Below are 25792 nucleotides of genomic sequence, written 5' to 3'. Positions count from 1 at the left end.
CAGCCTCAATAGTATATGCACATATGAGAAATATACATAATACTCCTTCCAATTTCGTATCATCTGGTACTCATATCCCCACAAGTCTTACACTATGCAATGGTCTTAGACCCACCCACAGTGGGAGTGTGAGTACCCTTAGCAAGGAGGCTGACAACACTGAGCTTTGTGGGGTGGTCGACCCACTTTGTGGAAGGGATGGCATCCAGAGGGACCTGGACAGGCTGAAGAGGTGAGCCTAGCCTGTGTGAACCCTGTGAGGTTCAACAAGGCCAAGTGCAAGGTCCTGCACATGGGCTGGACAACCCCAAGTGCAAAGCTGGGTGAGGAGTGGATTGAGAGCAGCCCTGTGGAGGATGGATATGAGCCAGCAATGTACACTTGCGGCCCAGAAAGCCAACTGTGTCCTGCATCAAAAGAGCAGTGGCCAGCAGTTCAAGGGGCATGATTATTCCCCTCTATTTTGCTCTCACGAGAACCCTCCTGAAGTGCTGCATCCAGCTCTGGGACCCCCAACATAAGAAGGACATGAAGCTGTAGGTGCCAGTCCAGAGGAGGTCATGATCAGAGGGCTGGAGCATCTCTCCTGTTAAGACAGGTTGAGAGAGCTGAGGCTGTTCTTCTGGAGAAGGCTCCAAGGAGAGTTTATAGCAGCCTTCCAGTCCCTAAAGAGGCCAACAAGAGCGCTGGAGAGTGACAGTCTACAAGGGCTTGTAGTGATAGGACAAGGGTTGATGACTTTAAACTGAAAGAGGGGAAATTTAGGTTATATGTAAGGAAGAAGTTCTTCACTACAACTGCAGTGAGGCCCTGGCACAGGCTTCCCAGAGAGGCTGTGGCTGCCCCATTCCTGGAAGTGTTTTAGGGAAGGTTGGATGTGGCCTGGAGCAACCTGGGCTAGTGGAAGGTATCCCTGCCTGTGGCAGATGGTTGGAGCTTGGTGAGCTTTAAGGTCCCTTCCAACCCAAACTATTGTGTGATTCTATGATTAAGCAGTCTGAATAGGAAGGTTATCTGGAATCACTCAACACCTATCTGGGTTTAGCAAACAACACGACTAGTTTTCAGTTTGGTACTTCCTTATGCAAGTACAGGCCTTTACAATATATAGAAACTAAAGGCCAGCATTAAGACCTTTAGACTTTCCCACATTGATCTCCAATCTGAGAGACATGGCTTCCTTTTCATTCAGGGACAAGTAACATGGTATCCATTAAAAAAAAAACGTGTAGGGAATGTCTCCAGACTCAGGCAGGACAGGAACTGCTGTCCTCAATAGGGACAATTTAGTGCAAAAGTGTTCTTTCTAGAGACACACACAATACCACTAACACACACATCTTCCCCAAAAGATGAGAAAATTATTCCACACCAAGTCCACATGTTCTGGAGCATCAGCTGCTTGTTCTGCTCTTCCATAGCACATGGAACAGTGTCATGTTGTGCTGCTCTTGGGAACTTCTAGAGGCTACCTCACTACAAATAAATACTGCACGCCACTGGTCTGCGGCAGCCAAAGCACAAACAATGATAGGAAACAGAAGTTTGTTGTGATTCAGGGGAAGGCCATGCAAGCTGCCAGAGGCAGGAAGCACAGGCACTATGCGAGGAGAGCACCCTGTTCTTCAGGATAACCACTGCAAACGCAATTAACGGCACGTGATACACTGTGTAGGTTCAACCAACCTATTAAGGCAGTTGTGTCTTCGCATGGCAGCCTCTGGATGTTGTAGCACTAGACTACTCCGAGGAGCATGTCTGTCCATGGCAGCCTCTGGATGTTGTAGCACTAGACTACTCCGAGGAGCATGTCTGTCCTGGGGACCACCACATGCCCCATTTCTTGTCAGGGCTCCCTGTCCGGGGACAGCCGTGGTACTTTGGGCTGGGGGAGTGAGGCTGAGGGCCAGGAAGGGGGCTTCATGTAGCACTGACCACAACTCTGAGCTTTACACTGGGGCTCACGGCTCTTTTAACTGTAGTTTTTGCTTTATAGCGCTTGGTCACCTGAAAATGGACACGGTCAGTGAGAAAAGCTCCCGAACACCAAGTCCCGTGAAGGTGAATTCATAATCGCGGGGGGTGGGTGGGACCGTGAGGCGCCAGCTCTCCTCCTCCGGCGCCGGCAGCGCCGGGCCCGGCCGCGCTAGCACCTGCTGGCTGTGCCCGGCCCTCACACCTGCCGGCCAGCTCGGCAGCAGCCGACACCTCGCCCCCTGCGTTACAGAGGCGACAGAGGCGACACAAACCGGCTCCCACCGACCTTCGCTCTGCCGAGCGGGCAGGACACCAGTGGGGCGGGGCGGGGCGGGGCGGGGCAGGGCGGGACGCGGGCAGGGGCCGAGCGCGAAGCGGCGGGGCCGGGCGGGCGGGCGGGCGAGCGCTGAGGGGAGGCGGGCGAGGGCCGCGCGCGCACGGGCACGGGGGGCGCACGGGCACGGGGGGCGCACGGGCACGGGGGGCGCGCGGGCAGGTAGCGGCGGGGGAAAAGCGACGGGGGGGTAAAGTGAGCGCGCGCCGCCCGCCCGCCCCTCAAGGCGCGCGGAGGGGAGGGGGCGGGGCCTGAGGGGAGGGGGCGGGGCCAAGCGGCGGGAGCCGGGCTGTGAGTGGTCAGGGCGGCTGCCAATCCGGAGCGGCGCGCGGCCGGCCGGCGGCGCGCGCCGGGCTGGCGTGCCTGTGGGAAAGGAGGGGAGGGTGGGGGAGGGGGGGAAGGAGGAGGAGAGGAAACAAAAACAATCGCCCGGGCGCCGCCATCTTGGGTCCGTTCTCCACGCCACACAAGTGAATGGGTAGATATGAAATTACCACAGGGGAGCAGCAACGGCAGCAGGGTACGGAGGGCTGTTCCGAGCTGCCAGCTGGACTCGGGGGACTCTAGAGACGGCTCTCGGCGCTGCCACCGCCCAGAGAAAATCCCCGGGCTCGGCCTTTTCTCCTCGGCAACCCCTAAACTGCACTCCTGGAGGGACAAAGTTGTTCTCAGCCGCGCTGCCTCCGCCGCCCGGGAGACGAGAGAGTTGCGTTCGGCAGCGGCTTCCTCGGAGCCGGGAGTGAGCCGGGGTCAGAGTTAGGGGAGAGGGTGACGAGGGGATTCCTCCCCCCTCCGCCCTCCGGCCGGGGCTCGCCTGGAGCGCGGTCTGGGAGGCAGGAGGAGAAGAAGACAGCGGGAGCCCGGCAGGCTCTGCCTTCCCACCTCTGCTATTCCTTATTCCTTTCTCCTAAAAGGCAAAAAAAAAGAAAAAAGGAGGAAAAGAAAAGCCCAGAAAGAGGCAAGAACTGGATTGAGACGGGGACACGCGCTGTGCCGAGTCTCCGTTTGAACGGCAGTGGGGCGGGCGGAGGTGCGGCCAGAGAGAAAATGTGTCGGTGAGGAGTTGCGGAGAGGAGCGTGCAGCCGGCCCCGGAGCCGCCAGCCTGCTTCCCGGAGGAACAGCCCCGCCGCGCCGGCTCGCAGGCAGCCGCTGCAGCCCCCCCGCACGCCTCCTCGCTCCCCGAGAAGCCCGGTTCTCCTGGAAGCACGGCACTCGAGGAAGGAAGAAGGATTTGCCACAAAGACTAGATCACCCTCCTCCTCCCCAGCGCCTGGATACTGCGTTTATTTTCTTTTCAATCACTCTTCTGTGTTTAAATACCAAATATAGCCTCTTGTGGGGGGAGGGGATGGAAATCTCTTAGAAGAATTTGAGATCTTGCCTGGGATTCCTGAGTGCTGGTGTGGCACAGCCCGGACGGAGGACCGCGGAGACGGGGGACAAGAGGGGACATGTGCTGACCGGCCGAAGGACTAGAGATCTGCTACTTTTCGGGAAGCCCGAAGGTCGGTTTGTCACCGAACTGTTGTTTCTCCCCGTCTCCTCTCGTGGGTCACTCTAAACCCCTCAGCGTTATTAAAGAAACCCGAAGTGTTGCCCACGTGTAGCTGGCGGCTTTCTTCTCTCTTTTTTAAGGTAGTTTTCATCAAGAAACTGACAAAACTTCCTCCCTTCACCCGGAGGCTTTTGAGGTTTGGAACTGAAATGGAGCTACTTTTCTCCCAAACACTACATGTTGTATGAGGGAAGCCGGAACGAAAACATCGTCTTTGCTGATCTCGCTAGGACTCCTCGGCGCTCGGCTCCCACGAGGGATGCTGCACGGAGCTTGGCGTGGAAAAGAGTTGGAGGGGTGCTCAAAGTCTTCGTCGTGTCCAGCAGCTTAATTCTTGACTTTTTTTTTTTAAAGTGGATTCGTAGCATACTTTTATGAATTAAATTTTGCCACCGTTTGTACAGAAGCCAAATGACACGTGTGTTTTGAAACACGGTTCCAAATATATACATCCCTCAACCCGGATTCTCTCTACAAAAGAGAGGGAGATCGCCTAAAGAAATCTCATTTTACTGTTTTATGAACATTGCTGCAGAAATGTTGCTATAGATTGCTTTATAACGGTTCGGCAAGAAGGGAGATTTTTTTCCAGCTTGCAGGACCTAGGAAACTGGATACTTAAACTCACTTAAATGTTTTAACAGCATTGGAAGATGGGAGCTGCTACAAAGTTGGCGTTCGCTGTTTTTCTTATCTCTTGTTCTTCAGGTAAGTGAACTTAACTGCTTTTGTCGCTTTGAACGTAAGGCTTTAGGGTCAGCACTTGAAAGCTTGATGTAACTTTGTGGAGTAATGTGACTGGGGAGAAATCTCAGGGGTTTTTTTTCAGGTGACAAATGCTTGGGGAGGGTAGTGACTGTAAAGGGGGAAGCCGTTTTTATTGTTATTCTTAAAACATGAGCACTTCAAACGCGTGCATCGTGGATTTCAGATCAAATATGTGGAAAAAACGTGGAGACATAACCACCTAGTGTCACATTCAGTAACCTGGTAATGCAATTATCAGTTGTTTCATGGTGTTTTGGTTTGTTGGTTTAAATAAGAATGAGACAACTGAAATGCCCTTAACTTGGAGATCTCTTATTCTGGACCATTCACTGGTGAGTGGCAACCTTCGTTAATGCTTCATTAATTTAGAATAGGTACTGCTCTGAAAGCATTAGGTCGTCCTTTAATGACAGTGAGAGATGTGTGCGTGTATAGATGTATGCACAGAATTAGGCTGAAAAGGCAGGCTTCCAGTTTCTAAACAACTTGTAGCGTGTTGTGTTTTGCTATTCGATAGCCTTATGGTGGTGGGGGGGAAAAAGCTACTACTTTTCTCTTTAAAACAACAGAAGTTGAGGTTCAAAGGCCAGCTCTAGTTCCTGAGAAGCAGGCGGGTTGTGAGGACTTCCCCATGCTTCTTCAGGAGGAAAATTGTGATGGTAGCAACCAGTGGTTGAGGGAACTGTTCGTGCGTTTCTGCTTAGAAGCTCCATCGGTTTCAAGAAAAGCCCCCATTATAAGCAAGGTAGCAGGTATAATATTAGATTGCTTGGCAAGGCTGACACTTTCTTCTTACACTTCGGATACATCCTCCGTGTAGGTTTAGATTCACTTTTCGGCATTCTTGCACGGTGTGCGAAGGTAAGTGGTGTTTATCAGTCTGAAAGCTACCAGACAAATGCTCAGCTTCTCGTGTACTCCATGTACATGAGAGTAATGAGATCAGTGTAACAATGCCTTTTAAAATTTCAGTGTGATAATGTAGAGGATTTTGCTGAACAGGACGTTTTCTTGTGGTTAGTAAATGGATAGTCTAGTCTTGTGTCTGTAGTGGTATTGATCAATTCCGTGTGCGCTAAATGTGCTGTGAAATGGCGAGCGCTGCCAGAAATAAACCCCCCCAAAATCCTTTCTTTTTTAACCAGATAAATAACAAAGCAGGTTAAGGACAGAGGGAGGTTTGGATTTGTTTTTTGGGGTGGGTTTTTTTTTGTTATGTTATACAACTTATTCCTCTCTCAAAACAAACCGTGATTTCTTGTGACAGTTTTGTCTTGCAGACTGTCTTGCAGTCTTTTATTTTTCTGAAGACCTTATTTTTTTAAATGATTCAAGCAATATTCTGCTTAATTCGGGAATATTTTCTGTAGGCAAACTTTTTTTTTTCCCCCCTTGTCACTGACAGTTTCTGAAATACTCGGTGCCATCTGCTCTTCATGTCTGTCTCTCCCTTCCACATCTTTCTGCTAAGGTCTTTTTGCCTAGAGCACAAAATAGTGATCTTGTTGACATTACCTATCCTGCTTCGTAAAAAGAACAGTCAAGCAACAAAAGCCGTCCTTTCTTCAGCACTTCTTGCTCAGGTTGTTCTCGGTGAGGTCAAATGAATGTTTCTCTTGCCTGTGAAGACGGAATTAATCTTTGCTAAATGAGCAGGAAGCTGGCTGCAATTCGGACTGCTTCTCATGTTAATGACATTGTTTTGGTGGTTATTCCAGTATTACACATTAAGTGTTCCGGTATTTAACAATTATTAAACTATTTTCTGCTCACCTAAAATTTTAGAGTATCTGCAGTCCTGGTGTAGGTCTAAAAATAACTGACTTAAACAGTAAGCTTTTTGTTTTATGATCAAAATTCTCAGGTTATGCAAGCACGAAGTACAGGCGTTTTGATAATTAGGTTCTTCTCTTCACTGTGAGCTGTTTCAAATTAAAATCGTGCCTGATCAATGGGTCCTAACATTGAGCTCAATAAGTTCCTTTTCTAGTCTGCAGTCTGAAAAGAGTCTGCCCAGGCTGTTTAAGAATATTGGCAATGGTAGGTAGAAAAAGTCCTGGAGTTCAGGTTTGAGGGTGTCTCTTTTGTCTTTTCCAGGATTCAGTCTCCAGACACCCCAAGTGTGTGTGTTGGGGCGTGGAGCTGTTGGTTTTCTGTGTTAATTTATTTTTATATGCAACTTATTTTCTGCAGTTGTTTACGTAGCCAATTAATACTAGTGTTCTTTTAATAGGTGAAAATATTGTGGGTGGTTTTTATGTGCTGGGTGTGGAAGTGGTCTTTAGGTTGAAGGTATTTTCTTTTACTATCTATAAACTGCTGCATGGAGTCTTGTAAATGTACTTCAGAGGGAAAGGATTTTCCAGTGAATCTAATAGTCTTTGCCAAGGGAGTGAAAATATTTCCCCTTTCTAAGATATGTGAAAAAGTGCATCTGTGTTATGATATTGGGCTTGAAAATATTTGTAGATGCTTGGATAAAAGTGGGTGTAGGTTTGCACCCATTTGTACTAATTCAAGAGGATGAGATGAATGTGTATTAACTAAACGTGAAACCACAGTCCCTGGGTCAAGGTTCTCCATGTGCCCTCTAATGCACTTGCTATCAAAACCTGTGTGTGTTTTTTGATTTAATAAAGCACAGAAGATCCTGAAATATTAATAAAGTACTTAAGAAGAATTGAATATGCTTCCTGTGCCCCTCCTGGAGGTGAGGCAATGCTGTAGGTACGCTTAATAAAGAAAAAATAGTAAATAGCTTGTTCATCAAAGAACATTTCTCTTTAGATATTATCTGTGTTCTCACCTCCCCCTAGGAACTGTGTTTCTGTGTTCTCTAGCTTTTATGATTGCTGAGTTACACTTTATGAAGTTTTGGGAAAAGAAATAGTATGCTTTCATAATTTTATGTGATATTTCAGATGATGTACCCTGTGCAACTGAAAATGTGGGAGATATTGAAGTAGTGGATTGTCTTCAACCGAAATCTTCAGTTGCGGGTGCTATAGTTTTTAACATCTCACAGTTCCTTTTCTTACTCTTAAACTTTCTTTTACCCAAAACCATAATTTCCTCCCTTCCAGTTTGCCTGCTCTGTCTTTGGTACCTGGGTGGTCCATTGTCAAAGTGGTTCTGCAACTCTTAAGTCTCTTACAGGAGACAAGACCTATATGTGTTAAAGCTCACTTCAGCTAAATTCACGCTAAAAACCACTTCAGCAAAAGGAGGCACATTAGAAAAGTCTTGGTACTCTCTCCTTGTTTTCTCTAATATGAGATCATTCTCAAGCCACACAGGTCTGGAGTGATTTTGCTAAAGGAAGTGGCTTGTCAAAGATACCTTTGAAGTAGCATTTTTGACTGCATGAGGAATGGTTTATTCTTTGATTTTTAATTTATTCTTTTCCTGTCTCACACCAATTATCATCAGGGATTTTTTTTTCCCCAAAAACAACAACAACAAAAACCTAGATAGAGCTGTAAAGCCCAAGGTGCTGCTGTGCCTTCAGAAGCTGAATGGTTAGGTGTTCTGCAGAAATGGAGAGGTGGGAGGTGAGACTTTTTCTTTAATTTTAGTAGTGTAACTTTATTTTTTTTTTGCCCTTCCTTTCACTATTAGTTTGATCTCGCTTGAAAATCCTGCCAGAGTTTTTAGTGTGTTGTTTGTGAAGTTGTCTTTGCTGGTATGTTCTCTGCAAGCTGTCCATGATTGAGGTTGAACTCTAATCGCTTTATTGCAGGGGCAGAGCAATAAACCACTTCAGACTTAGTACTTTTACAGTAAAATCCTGCCCAAGAGTCCTTTTATGTAAGTGTACACTTCTTTGTATTAGATGTGTTGTCACTGGTCAGTACCCCTTGATGTTGCTGTTGAGAGCAGAACTTGTAAACCTTCTTAATTCTGTTTTCAAGAATAGATGTAAATGTTACATAGTTCACAAAGTTTCATGGCTCCGCGTTGACGTTATAACTTTGATTACAGATCAAAACTCTGTTACTAATTCTATGTAATCTGTTAATACTTAACAACAGTTACAAACTCTAAATCTTCTAAATCTTCTGGGTTATGAAAAATATCTGTGCTTGTGCTAATGCGACGTTGGGACATGTAAGCATAATTCTAGTACAAATCTGCTTGACAAATATTTCCAGCGAGATGCTGCGGTCATGGGTTTATTTGCATATATGCCCTTCAGACACAAGTGTCTTCTCTTGGAAAAAGCTTAAATAAGTTTGTCTTCAAATACTGGGTGCTATGTGAGTTGGCAGGGGGAGGTGTTCCGTGTTGAGGGGAAAGCTGTTTTCTTCTATATGGGAGTGCAAGAAGGTAATTACTGCTATCACAAATAATAACTTTCAGATGGCTTCAATGGAGAGAATTTGAATGCCATTTCATTTTTTTCTTTCTCTCCTCACCTTTCTTTGGGGGCAAAATTCCTTTAGTGACGGGTTTGGATGATTTGCAAATGAGGATAAACAAGTACTACTTTTTTCTTCTCTGTTTACCTCTACAGGTTCATTTTTGTCTTGTTGTTAGTTCTAGAAACAGGGAAAAAACGGTAACACCAATGTTTCATTCTTACTAATTCTACTTTCTCTTCCAACCTTTTAGGCTTCTAGTTTTGACAATGCCAGCTTTCAATTCCTGCAGCTTATTTCTCTCTGAAATTGGAGATCAGTTCTATTTCTAGTCATCATTATGGAGTTTGTCAACAGTGTCTGGATTTCTTAAAAGATAGTAGTCATCTTTATTCACAGACAAGTGTGGTGGACACAACATGCAAAAGGAGACATGTATGATTTGGAGCGAAGGTATAGCAAGTCCTGCCTATTTATCCTTGGGAAATCATCTGGAGAATAATCATTGTAACACAGGCCTTAAAAAGATAGAGGCTGATAAGGAACCTGATTGTGGAAGAGATTTCCTGGTGAAGGGGAGATGTGTTTCCACCACTTAATTAACAGAAAGCAGATTAATGCAAATGTCTGCTCTAGCTGGTTGGTAGAATACATGGTCTGTTAGCTATCTGATGTTCCTGAAAATGAGAACTCTTTAAAAAGATGAAGAAAATTACAAATTTTACAGCCAAGTTCTTGTGTGATGAAATCTTAATGTGTTTTTGTTGCCTTGGTGCTTAAAATTCAGCACATCTTATTTCCTGTTATTTCCATATGGAAATTGAAGTGTTATTGGATGCCAGTGACTTTATGTGGCATCTCTTATCATCTCTCCCCTATGCTGTCTTGTGTGGTGATGGAGTTGGGTTTTTTGGTGGTGTGTTTTTTTTCTCTAAGAAGCAGTTTGTGACTGCGGTGCCAAACAGCAGAGCACATTTAGGCTTAATCCCACAGAAAATGAATATTTACTGCCATGTTGTTTACATTGCAGATCTTTGTGGCTAAGAATCCCAAACGTACATTAGATACATCAAATACTTCAGTTGTTGGTGGAAAGAGAGCAGAGAAGGGTTTATTCACTGCAGTAATTATTGTAGTAGTTTCACAGTAAAGTAAGCCATGATGAGAGAGGTCAACATCTATGGTTTTCTTCTGAGTTTCCCAGTTAAAGCTGTAACTAGAAACAAGCAGTATAGCTAGACAAAAAAAACTATAGACAATTCACTTACTAACTGGAGGCATAAATATTTGGTTAAGTGGTTAGAGGTATTTGAAAAACACTTGGAAATGAGGGAAACCTTTGTGGGAAGACTACCTGTTCCTGCAGCCCCAAGCAGCTGGAGGTAGCACTGGTGGTGTTGGTAGGATGAGATCTGTTGAGGCTGGGTATTGGAGGCACGAGATACTTCTTTGTACCCACCTCCAGTAAGGTACTGTCACCAAAAAATGAATTGCTTTAGGTAGTTCAGTAGAAAAAGGTACTTACCTTTTATTTACTTGTTTTCCACAGTTCTCCCAAATTAATCCCATTTTTAGACTTGCAGTCAAAGGAGGATGGAGAGAATGGGAGCCTTCACCTCTCTATCTTTGGAAGTTTCTGTGCAATGGTCCTCCAAATGAACTGTGCTGGTGTTGCTTTTGGGCAGAAACTTTGTTATGAAGGAAAATGAGCAAGTGACATGCTTAAATTGTACTGGTGCCAACAAAGGTCCAAGTGGTGGCTGTGACACCTAAAAAATCCTGGTGACTTTACAATGGGGCAGTAGAAAAACAAGAACACTTGTGTGTTTTGCCAACTCCCCATCTCGTTGGTTTTTGGAGGATAAATTAAGTATAGCTGAGTTCTAAAAACTTGCCTTATAAAAGTAGCTGTATATATACAAAAGTCCTGGTATTCTTGTATTTGTATGGTTTTTCTGTTTAAATGGGGACAAGATAATCTGCTTGAATCAGGATGCAGAGTCAGGCCAAAATTGGAATTAATTTCAGTGTTATTCTTGAGTTAGTCACTGAGAAGGCTTATTAGTAGCTATTAAACTACACTGACTTGGCCTTCATGTGGTGTTCGGTATCTTTAGTTGGCAAGAAGGCTAGGTGAAGTAATTTAAAAGGCTAGATACCACCTTTTGAGATTTCTTGTTTTGCTGAGGCTGATTTCTGTTTTTAGAGAGTCATATGAAGCTGTAATTAGCTTGTAACTCAGTTCAAAATGCTGAAACCAGAATGTAATAAAAACCAAACCCCTGTATAGCTGTAAATGGGATGGGCATGTACGAAACGACAAAATACATATTTTTGCTTTTGGAGCTCTTTTAGTTACATGAAGGAAATGTTACTTTTAGTTAGTGACTTGAACTGACTCAAAGGCAAGAGACTCGAGAAGAACCCATGTTGTATGAATGCTAGATGTCAGCTAAAATGGAAAAGAAGAATATTTCTCATTCTTTTGTTTTCTGAGCATTGCAATAATCAATCAAAAGAAATTAAGAAAATGAGCATTGTAGTTTGCATTTACAAACAGTAGGTTTTGTTGTCTAATCTAGTTTTGTTGTGTGCCTAAATGAGACTGTTGTCACTGTTGGAAAGGTTCCTCTGTCTCTATAATGGTGGCAGCAAAGGATTTAAGTTTTACCGTTTCAGTTCTTAACGTTGCTTCAGTTTAAAGCTAATACCTGAAAGCTTACTTCAAACAACTAATTTTGTTTTCAGGAAGTGTCTGTATCATTATTTTCAGAACTAAGAGTAAGAATCCCTATTGCTCAGAATTTTGTTGATTTATTGTGTTCATAGCTTTAACTCTTTTCATCCCATTCCTAGATGGCATGCATTCAATGTACTGTTGTTCCGTTAGAAGGGGGTTAGCTCTTATAGCCAAAGTTGCAGTTTCACGTGGCAGATGGACTTTTAATTTGGGTGGTACACCCATCCTTTCCAGAAATGGAAAAGGGAAAAACTGGTCAGAAAGGTTTATGATATTGTTTCTGTGTTTTCTGTAAGATACCAAGCTTTTCTTCAAAATATTCTTCAGATCTGTTTTTTAAAGATATGTGGCTTGTCTCGTTTGACTGTTTCTGAATTTCTTAGTGAAATGAGGCTGTGGTGTGAACACAAATTCTGCTTTACTGGTACACTCCTGATACTGTTTTAGCTTATGCAAACTGCTGTCTGATGAGATGACATACAAGCAGGTTTTAAGAGACTGCAGGCAACAAGCCAGTGCCAGGAGGCAGCGCATGGTCAAGGCTACCACAACTCCTGGAGCTTCATCACTTCAGTATGCCCTCATCTCGTGTCTGAGAGCACGGAGTGTATACCATCAGTACACTGTGAAAATGTTACAACAGTTTCCACTGGGTTACAGCTTAACTTTTGCGTTATTTTTGAATGTTCAGACTGAAGAGCTGTCCCACTTAACCTCAAAAAAGCAAAGCAAACCCAAAAAGCCCAAATCAGAAGAAAGTAAAACAACAGACCAACCCATAACCTGTTCTGGGGCCAGAAGAACATCACATGGAGCCCCAAGAAAGAGGTCCATGGTCAAGTCCTATGGGGAATGGATGTGCTTAGTCAATAGCTGTGGTCTAAGAGCCAGTGCACAGCCTCTGAACCTGTTGTCATCTGCAGTATAGGTACATGATTTTGGGGGGGGAAACCTGCTTCATGTTTAAAGATTTTTCTATTTTAGATTAATATTGCAAGTTTTGATGCAGTAGCAGTGCAGTTGATGTTTACTATAATCTTGCAGTCTGTTTTGTAAATATCACTTCATTATAAAGGCTCTGAAGAGAAATGGTAGCTTCCTATTTGAAATTACTTTTACAAGTCATAGCAGCATAGATTCATCCATCTCCAGCATCATGCTAAAAGCTGTGTATTGTCCACCAGACCTCCAGATTCTTCCCAGCAGAGCTGCTGCCCTGTCTGTAAGCAGCTGCTTTTACTGATGCAGGGAATGCTCTATCCCGAAGCTCAGGACATCACATTTGTGTTTGTTGAATTTGATGAGGTTCCTGTTGGCTCACCCCTGTAATCTGTCAAGGTCCTTCTGAGTGACATTCCTGCATTTGAGCATCCCACCCTCTGTCATTGTCTGCAAACTCACTGGGTGTGAGTACACCACCTCCTCCAGCTATCAATAAAGATGTGAAACTGGTGGGTCCTAGGCTGGGCCCTGAGGGGACTCAGCTCATGATGCTTGACATCCTGCTATGGACTCACTCCTGATGTGAGTGATTCTGTTCCAGTCACATGCTGGGTATATCTCGGGCTGTGTTTGCTAGCTCACATAGCTGATTTTAACTTCATTTCAGCAGTTTCCTTCCTTTTGGTGGCTTACAAACTTGTGATTGAGAGGGCTTTTTATAACTGAAGCTGTAATAGTGTGACCTTATTTTTTTCCAGGTTCAGAGTTCTTATCTCATCTAGATAATGCTAATCTTGTGTCTTTAAATACTGCCTGAATGATCACAGCGATCTTTATTCTCCCAGCTGTGTTCTGAATGCTTGGATTTCAGTATCAATGTGTAAGTTGAAATTTAAAAGCTATTTTTAAATATAACCAATCATTTTATCAAGCCTTCTAACTTGGAAAAGCTCTTTCCTTCTAGGAATTTTTAGGGAAGATGCACATAAACAGGGAAGTGGTTTAATTTTGTTGTTTGGTTACAGAGTTAAGTGTATGAGACAAAATTAAACTTTGCAGTAAGTAACTAACTTAATTTTAGAAAATTTTGGTAGTGTTTGTCAGTAGAGGGTACAGATAGTTCTTGTTAACTCATAGCAATTACATGATGGAAGGGTTTTCTTTAAATATTTCACAGTTGAAAAACACTCTGCCTGTGAAAGTTGCACAAATTTTCAGTTGTACACAGTTGTTTGCATTACTTTGTGTAAAAAAGGTGTGTTTTTAATCATTTGTTTATAAAGCTGCTTAAAAAGTAACATATAGAAGATCAGTGGTTCAATATTTTCATTTTAATTCTCTGATCCTTAATTTTGGAAAAGGTCTGGTTTGCAAGTTATCCATAGGGGTAATTGTATCTCGTGATATTTAACATGAAAGGTCTGCCAAAGAGGTTATCTTAAACTGCTTTTTAAAGTGTTCTGGTTTGATTGCATTTTGTTTAAGTTCAGGTTGTGGTGCACACTGTGAGGGAACAGTTCCCAACAAATTAAGCCTCCTCTAACTTTGCCCATTGAGAACACTACAAATCAGTGGTGAGATCTTATTTAGTTTGTATGTGCCGTATATGTACTAAGAGCAAGATCTGGAAGGGTGAATAATTTGTGAGAAGGTTATTTAAAACCACTAGATGGTTTTGCTCCCATTCCTGCCCTCAAAATAAATTCTCCCCCTTCCTAAATAAAACAGCAGCCCCAACCTCGGCAGTGAGACTTACAACACTCTGGAAAAACACTTATGAAGAGAAACGTACTTGACAGTTGGTGAAAGTCTTCTGCATCTCTTCACTTTGAAAAAGGACTGAATCACTTCCTATTAGGTTGGAGGCTTTCAAAGATGCGAAGAGTGCTCAGGTCCCACTCCTTGTTCCAGTGGGAATGGAGTGGATCCCTCATGAAAAGCTTTGGTGCTGTGTTGTGCAGCTGTATGTCTCTGACAGTTTGTAATCGCAGAAGCTTTTATCTCACTATTATTATAAATATTTTGGTGTTGGAAGCTCTTTCGTTTGAAGTGAAGATGAGGAAAGATATCTGTGTAAGAAAAAAAAAACCAACAAAAAAACCCCCTGTTGGCATTCTTTTACTTCAGCATAATAACCTTGGTCAAAGTATGAAGTGTCTTTCAACAAGTAATGTATGGCACATAACTCAGGTGGTTGAAGTCCTGTCAGCTGAGTGCTAGTAGACTTCAACCTGTGAGAGAAAAGGCAAGTGACAAGTTCTTGTTTCTTCATGTGTAAGAGAAAAAACATGTGTGTTAATGTGGTTTTGGTAGATTTTCAGGGTGTTTACATGCAGACAGTATGTTCTAGGCAAGCATCAGTTGACTGAGCTCTTCACTACTAGCTGAAGTCGGTTGATCTATTAAGAGAAGCTCATTTGCAGCCTTGAGAAATTGCTTGAGAAATCCATTATTCAGGTCTTAGACTTAGTAAGGTTCCAAGAGTTTCTATCAAACTGCAAAATCCTTATTGTGTAGAATGAATAAAGTGAATGTCCAACATGTGTCAGACTTTGCTTGTTTAATGGTATCATTAGACAGGATATTTGAGCAGAAAAAAAAGTAACTCTCAAACAGATTCAGTGAGGAAGTTTTAGAATTAAGCCAAGTGTGTGCTTTTGAATTGTTCCTCCAGTAGTGCAGTCAGCTTCAAGAAACTGACTAGCTTCTACTTGTCCAAGAGGTTTGTTTCAGTTGCACTTTTTGTTAAAGGTGACAGCTGGTATCTCTTACTGGATGTAGCCATTCAGAGCAACTTGTCATTCTGTAACCCGAACTGGAGGGGTTTCTTTCTCTAAAAGTCCCTTGTTCCCTGTGTGGTAGGAAGTTAAGTCTGTCCTTTCCCCAGGCGTCTTTGAAGTATCTTTACTTAATGTTTCTGTTGTGTGGCACTTTTAGGCTACATTTCTAGCTTTAAGCTAGCTTCTGTTTGACACAGTGTCATGGAGACTTTACACGTTATACCTAATGAAAAATATTACACTGTAGTGTCCTGTCACTTTTAGTGTCCTGTAGTACTGACAGCTTTGATGTTGTAGGGTATTTAGGAGAACTAGGGAGATGGGCAGTTCCTCTTGTCTGTGTCTTCCTCTTCACCCACATACCCACTTCACTGTGAAGTTAGACTTGACTGCTGGTTCAGCCCTTAGTGGCTGGCTGACATTATGCTGGGCCAATTGAATTTGCTAAACCAGCAAAAGTGAGTTTACAAAACAGCAAGTAGCTTTCTGCAAACAGTATCAAATGAGGACAAGAGCTGGTTAAAAGATGATAGGAACAATGAAAACAAAAGGGGGGATAAAGGCTGGCAGTGAGGATGCATCAGTTGACCTGGGAAATAAATTAGCAATAGGAAATGACACATGAGAGTTGATAAATGGAACCGTTTGGTATACATACGGGGTAAGAAAGGAAAAATGCCAAAATCAATCCATGTTTTTAATAACCTCCACCTTTAAAAAGAACTTGCTTCTCTTTTTCAGAGTTGTTCTGAGCATCTCAGTGCATGCCTAATGTCACAGGATTGTTTTTTTCTTCCATTGCTTTTTAAATACTTTCATGTCACATTATTCTTTAGGGACACTAGATTACACATTTCCAGCATTGCTCTAGCCAGCACCATTGCTCACCCTCTGTTTCACTGGTAGGGAGCTACTATTTTTTTGGTGTGGTTCTCTGGGGCTTGCACACAGCACATCAGGCATCTAGCAATGAAAATTCTTCTGTGTCATCATTCACTTTATCACTATCCTCTGCCATTGTGCTTGTGGGTATTTCACAGGTAGGAGAAGGCAAAGTTCCCACGCTTATGCTTAGGGAGAGCATGTCCCAAACTGGTAGAGACAGAACTTGCATCTGAAATTCACATGGGAAGTGAATAGGAGGCTGATACAGTGGGGTCTGAAATCCAGTTACATCCCAGGTTTAAGACAACCTAGAAAGACTATTTGCAACATAATCATAGTAGTGTCTGATTTGTGATACTCAAATTTTGGGTGCAAGTTGTCCTTGAAACTTACTCTGAGCAGATAGACATAAAACTCAGGAAGAATGCTTATCTGAGCAGAGACGAGCACTTGAGAAATATTATGGGGGGGAAATGTAGAAGTCCTTAAAATAATGAACCTCATTTGATAATGAACCGAATTCAAAACACTAAGCACAGCATCAATAAATCATGTTTCCAGAAAAGTGCCGATCTGGTGACTTTTTTACATGTCAGCTGAGCAACCATGTAGCAATTATGTCCAGGATCCCAGTCTCCCCAGCCTGAGAGGACTCAGTCTTGTGAGTGTCTCCCAGATGCCTGGGGAGTATGTTAAGAACCAGCCTACTTATCAGGAGCTTTGTCATGTTGTTACCATTACAAATAGGAGTGTTTGGAAGCCAGAGGGGCAAGCTGGTGGAAGCAGGGCAGTCAGGAGTGCAGAGCAGTTAGTCATTGAATTGATAAAATGCATAAACAAGAGAAAACTTCCAGGCAGCAGGGCACAGTTCTTTAAAGAAAAGGTGTGGCTCTGGCAAGTCAGGGTGAGATTGTGGTACTTACAGTTCAGCTGCTAACTCTTGTCTTTGGGGCAGCTACCTACACTCATCAGCCTTTTGTTACACTCCAGTGTGAAGTAGGCCTCAGGCTTTTCTTAAGCTTTGTTCAGACATCACCTTACTTTTAACCTTCACTGAAACTTTGCTTGAGGATTTCTTCTGTATTAAAATCCAAGCATGGGCAGCAAAAGTGAGCCACGTATTAGTGTTCAGTAGCAGTGTTCTGCAGTTCTGAGTAACGTGTGACTAGAAGTCCAGGTCAGTTTCAGAAACATGGAGGAATCTTACCCTGGGTGTGAAACCTGTCATCTTTCTTCCTAGCCATGGTTTTCTCCAGCTCAGCCCAAAACCTGCTTCCTTTTCAGGGAAGAGAGGAGGTCTTAAGGCCCAGGCTGCTGTCTTCACTATTCTGCTCCTTTGCTTTCTGTGTAAACCAAGCAGAATGTTTAAGGCCTTTCTTCCCTGAGGTGATGACTTCTGAGAGCATCTTAGTTAACACAATGACTTATTGCCATCAGAGAGAGACCTAAATGGGCATTTGTTTTCTTCTTGTCCATCTTCCTTCTAGCTGCTGTTAATTTTTCTCATGGGAACATAATGTTCCTTTCTAATGTACCTTTGCCAGCACACCTTTTTGTTCAACTCAAAAAAGTCTCCACGCTGCCTCTAAGTCCCCCAAATGTGTGTGTGTTCGTTGCTAAAGCAGCTGACTGGAATTTTAGCAACTAAACTGCTGTATAGAGAAGTCTGGTAGGTTCTGGAGAAAGGGTGAGATAATGGTAGTGTTTGGGAGCAGAGACACAGATATAAGGCATCAGTGAGACCTCTGGCTCTCAAAATCTTCATCTCCTTCTCCAGACAGATTCAGAACATTACATTCAGAGCAGTCCCTCTTTTTGTTACACTAGTCTTCAGCCAGCTTGGCACGTTGGAACAGCTTATTTGTACAAGAAAGGAGGCAGAGCCCCAGTGGCATTGATGTGGGATGCTGTAGAACTGCAGCCACTGAGAGGCTGAGGCAAATGGAAGTGAATGACTGTTAAATTCTCTGGTCAGATGATCTTCAGCCCATTGTGGAATCTTAACTGCTCTGAGGCTGACAAGGTAATTGAAGCCTGGGCCCCCTCTTCCGAACTGCTGAGCTTTCACACAGAAAGCTTTTATGTGGAATTTCCAGCAGCTGCCTTTTACTGGACAGTGAGCTCTTCTCTAGCATGTGCAATCTTTCAAAAAGGAATACTGGTATCTAAGTGGATGGCCTCAAGCTGGGGAAGGAGGAACAGGATGGAGGCAGCAAGTCTAGCAATTTACATTCTGTGGGCAGGAGCTTCTGTTTGTGCTCTAGGTTCCTTGATGGTGTGCTTTGCACATCTCAGTGCTGTAGGATTAGGAGTCTTATATTTCTCCACAGGCTGTACAGGAAACCTGGGAAGCTGAATCCATGGTGTGGCCAATTTTGGTATCTGCATAAATGACTCTATTGTCAAATAAACAGTGTCAATTTGAATGTTACATCCCCCATAACCATTGAGCATTATTGTTGAGTATATTCAGGGTGAAGGTAGGTGTTAGTATCTTGTTCATTTTGTTTTTTGAGGAAGCTTTTGTTACAAGGAAGATAGCTCAAGAAAAGCCTTGGATTCTCTTAATTATCTCTAAACCAGCAGTCTTGCTGCTCCTGATAGGACAGAGTAAACCACTCCTAAGAGTGCTACACAGTAAAGTTGAGTCACTGTTATTGTTCAGCCACTCATTTACCAAATATGTTGGCTGTGTTGACTACCTGTAGGTAATCATTGTCCTGGGGAAAAAACAACAACTTAAAGCAACAAACCAAAATGCAAACAATTTTTTTTTCTCATTTGAGAAGGCTGTTCTCCTGTTGATCTTACTCATACAGCTTTTTGTGTAATCATTTAAATATTCATTAATTACCACAAAAAGAAACCACTTGGACTGGCAAGATGGGAAAATTCTCCCATTACTTTGGGGTCTTTTGCAACTGTAAAATTTTGGTGTTCTTCTGGATTGCCAGGAGAGTTCATTGCTGAATGAATTCCTCACTTGTGAGCAGAGAAACACCTGTTTCTGTCTGAGCAGAAACACTCCTCCATCAAAGACAACATCTGACAGTGGAAGCCCTTGAACATCTGTTCATGACTGTCCTTTCTGTGTAAGATATTTCAAGTACAACTTGGGGAGTTGACTTGAGAAAGTAATCATTGATGTAAGGGGGGATTGCTGGTTATCTTAAATTACAGCACTAGAAATACATCATCTGTCCATTGCTTCAATGCCTGAAGAGGCCTTATTTTCCTATTAAAAATGCATTCTTTTGGATGTTGATTTTTCTTTCAGTAACTAGGAGTAAAAAGTGACATATAAGCACATATATAATTTATTCTAAACTAAGTGTAAACAACTTGAAATCTGCATAGTTTTCTATTCTCTTGGAAGTGTCCTAAGAGAATTCCAAGCATCAGACTGGAGGATTAATCTTTTAAGAGTCATTTTCTGTTAAATCAGGTTGGGAATTTGAAGTTAATTTAGCAGTAATTTGGCCATCCCAATCCACACCAATGTACTACCTCTGTCTGATAACTACAGAAGTGCATTTTGGGATGCTTTTGGAGCTGAGTACCTTGGTAACTTGTGTTTTTCTCCTATTCAGCTTCCTGGCCAGCTGCTTCACATGAAATCCAGTGAAGTGATTGATGAAGATACTTTAAACAGAATAAGTGCATTCACTAATGATGAGTAATTAAACTGTAGAACTCACTGTTTTGGAGCATGTGGAAATAAAACATGGTCTTACAGGTGGACAAACTCAGGGAGGATAGTTTGTTCAGAGGTGCTGAAACTTGGACTGGACCAAACCAAGTAATTCCTGAGTGCTGAATACTCCAGCCAAAAGCCTTTCATTAAACCTACAGTTCATGTTGTCTGATGCTTATGAAACATTCTCCTCAAAAGGATATTTCTGATGAAAATTAGGCAAAACTACTGTTTGTTCCTTGTGCATCTTCTTAAGCTGAATGGCACCTTAATACCTAAATGCTTTACAACAGTTCATGAAAGTTAACTACTGTTGGAACACATTTGTTTTCTCATCTCTTCCAGAGAAAAGTGCCAGCCCAAGTGTTTGTACTTAGGATATTTGCATGTGTATGTCTTTGAGAGGGCAATGGTAAAGAAGTATTCCTTGCACTTGAGATTCCCTTTCACGTCACACCTGATCTTGTGTAAGTGCTGGCTCCTGCTGAGGAGGGAGGTGTCCTTCTCCCTGAGCCAGGTTTCCACAGCCTGCCTGGCGCTGGACCTGGCAATCATGTGGCAGAAGGAAGGGACTTGAATCAGCAGTTATAATCTTGTGCAAAGTTCACTTTGCTTCCATTTGCCATCTGGTTTTGAAAAGTTAAATTGTAGCTCACGTAGTAGTTGTGGTTCTGGAGTTGTTTCTTTTGCATAGTCCTGAAAGACTATGGCCATGAGTATTCTTCAGGACATGAAGGAGATTGGGAATGTAAGACAGGTTCTGGACAGTTAAGTCTCTGGTGGTAGGTTCATAGGAAGTGCAAGGTAGTTAATCTGTGAGTTTGTCTTATTGATCCTAGGCAGGGTTAATGTCTGAACTCCCTTCACAGTCTGCATGTTTGAAGCATACAGTGTCAGCATATTCCATATAACATGTTGCTTGCTTTCAACTTGCTTATTCTGGGTGACTTTAGTCATAGTGCCAATGAAGCTATTGCAAATGATATGAGGTAGTCCAAAGCAAGTATCTGGGGTTCTTTTAGGTTGCTTTCATGTGTGGAATCCTCTGCTTCTACTATTTATTGTCAGTGTTGTTTGAGCAAAATAGATTAATTAATTAATTGCCTCACTCTAATTCATTAATGGTCTGAAAAGTTTCTTCATCTGTTGTACTGTGTGTAGCTCTTTGAGGTGGATATTCAAGGAGTTCTGTTGCCAGCTTTCTCAAAGCCTTAGCTGAGACAGAGTAGGCTAGTCTAGTCTTATTTTCCAAAATGCTGTGAAACCAGAAATTCAGGGTCATTTTTAAGTATTAGCCTATGGTACAGTAACAGAATCACAGAATCTCAAGGGTTGGAAGGGACCTCGAAAGCTCATCCAGTGCAACTCCCCTGCCAGAGCAGGATCACCTAGAGTAGGGAACACAGGAACTCATCCAGGTGTATTTGAATGTCTCCAGAGAAAGATTCCACAACCTACCTGGGCAGCCCATTCCAGTGCTACCTCACCTAAACACTGAAGAAATTCTTCCTTGTATTTCTTTGGAACTTATGTTACCCATCGACCCTTGTCCTGTCATTGGACATCATTGAGAAGAACCTGACTCCATCCTTCTGACACCCACCCTTCTGTAGGCTAATTCTTTCCTGCCTCCACATACAGCGGGCAGAATGCTATTTCTGAGGAGTCTTGTGGGAAACTGGTGTTATTGTAAGCAGTGTTGTAACTTCTACCACGGCCTAAAGTATAGATTAAGAACCTGTGTGAATTTGTGCTTATTAGAGAATTACATTAATAGGCAGAATTGTCACCTTTTGTGCTGTGTCACCTCTCCTCCTGAAAGTATCTGATAACTGGTACTATTTTTAGGAGTTAAGTACCCCAGAATTTAACTACTGAAGTATGCCTATGTTCCTGTCCTGTTACTGTCCTCTCGGGGAAGGAGAGATGGATACCATTGCCTGTGTGCAGCAGGAGTATGTATGGAAAGCATGTTTAGGGACCTCTACTTGAGACTTTGATTTGCCTGGAAGTTGGGGTTTCAGTCATCAAATTTAAGACTATTTTGTCACAACATGGAGAGGATTTTAAATGTAGTATCAACATTCATATTCTTTCACTATGTTCTTGAATAAGGTCAAAATCATACCCTACAGTGCCTTCGGGATTTCAGGTCACAAGGTGTCATTTTCTTAATTGTTATCCAAATTTAGAAGACAAATTAACTTCTAATAGCAAGTGCAGCACATTCACTTGAGACCTTTTGTTTGTGGTGGTGTTGTCTTCTATCTCTCAAATCCCTGATTCACCCATGGACTTCTGGATTGCATTTTTTCCACTCAATAAGAGGTGACAAAGCCTGAGTTGTCTTTACATAGCCACACTATTGTTTCTTTTAGTCTATGTTGTTAATTCTTTATTCCACACACACAAAAAGAAGAGCAGAATAATAATTCTCACCCATGAGTGGGGTTAGCTTTGCTAGGTGAATTTGTAATACAAAATGGGCATCTGTGAGGTTCTTCAGCAAACTGTAATTCCTTCATGTCATGCTCCATAAATGGAAGGGGCATGTCCTTCATGTTAGATGTCTGTAGGCTGTTAAGAGTTTCCAAACAGCAAAGCTTGTCTTCTGAAGGGTGCAGCAATTCCCATAGAAAGAGGTTCACAGAGTTTTGGGGGAAGACTCCAGAATGACATCTTTGAACGTGATATGGCCAAGGGAGCAGGTATCTGTGAGTGACTGGCTGGTTGGTAGTAGTGATGGGCTATTGGGTAGTACTAATACCTAATATGCTTGAGTAGATAAATATTTAACATAAATAGATCACCATGCAGTGGGACTCTACAATTTAGACTGAGCTTTTCCTTCTTTTCAGAAGCTTTGAGATATTTGGGGAATACATATTAATGACATAGCCGTATATTCATTCTGACATTAAAAATACCAGCTAAACAAGACTGAAGTTTATATAGCTGCAGTATGATAAAAACAAACTGTTATTTGCTAGCTACAACTCAAAAGTAGTCTGTCTAGTTTGACTTACTCTATCAAATTTACCTAATTAAAATGAAACACGGTAAAAACTTTTGCAGCCAAAACCAGTGCTGTGTTTTTGAAGATAAGTAGCCAAGCTCTGAGAGAGGCTCTGCATGATCTTTCAGTAACTTCAGAAAATTTCCTGCTCTACCTAAATACTTAGAATTATTTCTTTAAACTTAAAGCACTCTGGTGGAATACATCAGATAAGCACATTAAGCAATTGGCTAGAAAATAGCTTGCCTTGGTGTGGCCCTACAAGGTGGCCCAGTTAAATAACAAAACACCATCATGCTTTATGTTATTGTACACTCGTTGTATATGCCAGTCTAATTTACTTTTGTTAGATGCTTTTTACCAGTAGCCTGCTGCACTGGCAGCTTTGCAGAATGCTCCTGCTAACACTCATCTCTTTCTGAGGAGGTAATGAATTTAAACTGTGGTTTATTAGACTCTTTCTCAGAGCACCCTGTTTTCCCCAAGTGTAGGAGTCTCAAAAGGTGTGCACAATATCCCTTTGTTAGACTGCATTTTTTTTAGGAGGTTAGTGTTTAAAAAAAATAGTGTTGTCAGTAGAACTAAAGATAGGTAGTTCTTTAAATAGATCATAGGCAAATGAACTCCAGCACTACAGAAATATTGCAGAGCTTTAGGGTGCTACTGCTGTGTGTGCAGAAAGAAGAGAATGCAGGTCAATGCCACATTCAGTTCAATGATACGTTGACCACTGTAGTGCCAGATAGTATTGCAATGGCATTGATGAGATTACTGCTGAAAAAGGAGACTGAGGGGTGACCTCATTCATGTTTACAAGAAGGGCAGATGTTAGGAGGACCGAGCCAGGCTGTTCTCAGTGATGGCCAGTGATAGGACAAGGGGCAATGGGGATAAGCTAGAACACAAGAGGTTCCAAACAGACACAAGGGAAAACTTTTTCAGTGTGAGGTTGAGAGAGCACTGGCAGGGGCTGCCCAGATGGGCTGTGGAGTCTCCTTTTCTGGAGCCATTCTAACCCACCTGGAGGAGTTCCTGTGTGCCCTACTCTAGGTGGTGCTGCTCTGGCAGGGGGGTTGCACTAGATGAGCTTTCCAGGTCCCTTCCAACCCTTGAGATTCTATGGTTCTTTTAGAGGTTCAACTTTAAAACCAAAGTTGGCAAATTGGGAAGGATTCAAGAAGGAATAATTGTTTTGTCTACAGATTTTGTGTTACTGAGGAGCTAAGGAATCACAGTCAAGTTGAAGAAACAGCACGATGCTTGGCAGTTATTTACAATGAGAGGGGATGTCTGAACTTAAAGCTATTAGAAAATATAAACATTTAAAAGTCTCTATTTTCAGTGAATCCTGATAAAGGTGAGACTACCTACAGTGTCCATTTTTAACTGAGACATTTTACGCTGCAATTTGGAGTAAGACTTACACATTTTGAATTGCCTGCTGCATTTCACTAGGTTTCCTGTGGGAATTCGGAGTTGTTTTAGAAGTTGTGAGTGATGAATTTCCACAGCTGTTGCATTAGGTTTAGAAGATGGTGTATTTTTTTGGTGTGTGGAGATGTCTCTTCCAGGCTCTTGTTGAAAGGCAGAAAGGGAAGAACTTTAATGCAAAACACTTGTCATTAAAAGAAATCACATGATTGCTAGTAAGTGTACAAAAGGCCATTTGGACTTTGGTCCATCAGTGAGAATGCTCCAAAACATAAACAGAGTAAACAAATATTCACAAGGTATAGGTGATTTTTTTGTCTTGAAGGATATGTCTGAAATCACATGAATATATGTGTATAGTCATCACCTCTCCAATTTTTAATTCCTCTTAAAAATAAAGGCACAAGGTAGTTTTTTATAGGGAAAAAAAAAATCTGATTATTTCCATTCTGAAGTAATTTCTCAAAGATAGTTTGAAAAAACTGTATAGAAAGTACCTTATGCTTTATTGCTGCCTCCTCAGTGATAGTACTAAATGCAGAAGAGCAAATCAGAACTTAATGTTAGCATAGAACAGAATATTTGAGTTGGAAGAGACCTAGTACAACTGGAGGGTCCAATATTTAGAGAATTCCCATTTTGTACCAGCAATGCAAAAATAATTCCTTTGCTGTTAGGAAGTTTCCTTAACCAGAATTCTGTCCTGTACATCCCCTTTATCCGGGGAACTTTGCAAGTGTATGTTAAAATTCCCATAGTAGCATATTTCAAAAGTCAATATAATAGCTTTGTAATCAATGATAAATATCTAATTTAAAGACAATTTAAAAGGCTTATCGTATAGAAGCATATGATTTTTAAGTAAAAGTTGTTTCTGCTTGCTCAGGAGGTGATGAGATTGTGGACTAAATGTGATTAATGTTCTTTGCAGATGTTGCTTTATATGCTTAGGCTTTCAGAAGTAAAGCAGTCTAGACTGTCTGTCTGCATTCTCCTCCAGCTTTGATCTCGATTAAAACTGGTTGTATTACTTTTATCATCTTCCTTTCTTGAATGCCAGAAAGTAACTGCACTATTTTTTCACATGTGTATATGTTTACATAGAAAGATACTAAGTATCATCTGCAAAAATTACACATGTGGGTATGTTCAGCAAGTGGCAAAAATCACACTTAAGCCTTAAATGTATCACTAGGTTTATTTCAGATACAGCAAATGGTTTTTAGATGTTACTAAAATTCACAGGGAGCAAATAAGGGTCACATTTCTCAGTACTTTTTTCCCTCCTATTGGATATGCATCTAAAGGTAG

General features: G+C 42.3%; 1 protein-coding gene across 2 annotated transcripts in view; it reads left to right on the top strand.

Annotated features, from left to right (window-relative positions):
- The first annotated feature begins 2710 nt into the window (after positions 1-2710).
- ACVR2A (activin A receptor type 2A) overlaps positions 2711-25792 on the top strand; it is a 69279-nt gene continuing 46197 nt past the window's right edge. The window contains exons 1-2 of one of the 2 annotated variants that reach the window (XM_062004781.1): positions 2711-3817; positions 3952-4575. In XM_062004781.1, the coding sequence (XP_061860765.1) occupies positions 4521-4575 (55 nt within the window). In that variant the 5' untranslated portion in view covers positions 2711-3817; positions 3952-4520. Of the gene's footprint in view, positions 3818-3947; positions 4576-25792 lie in introns of both variants that reach the window. The other variant, XM_062004780.1, reaches the window with a different exon arrangement.

The sequence above is a fragment of the Colius striatus genome, chromosome 11, assembly GCF_028858725.1.
Source record: "Colius striatus isolate bColStr4 chromosome 11, bColStr4.1.hap1, whole genome shotgun sequence".
Lineage (NCBI taxonomy): Eukaryota > Metazoa > Chordata > Aves > Coliiformes > Coliidae > Colius > Colius striatus.
This window is presented reverse-complemented; position numbering and strand designations above follow the sequence as displayed.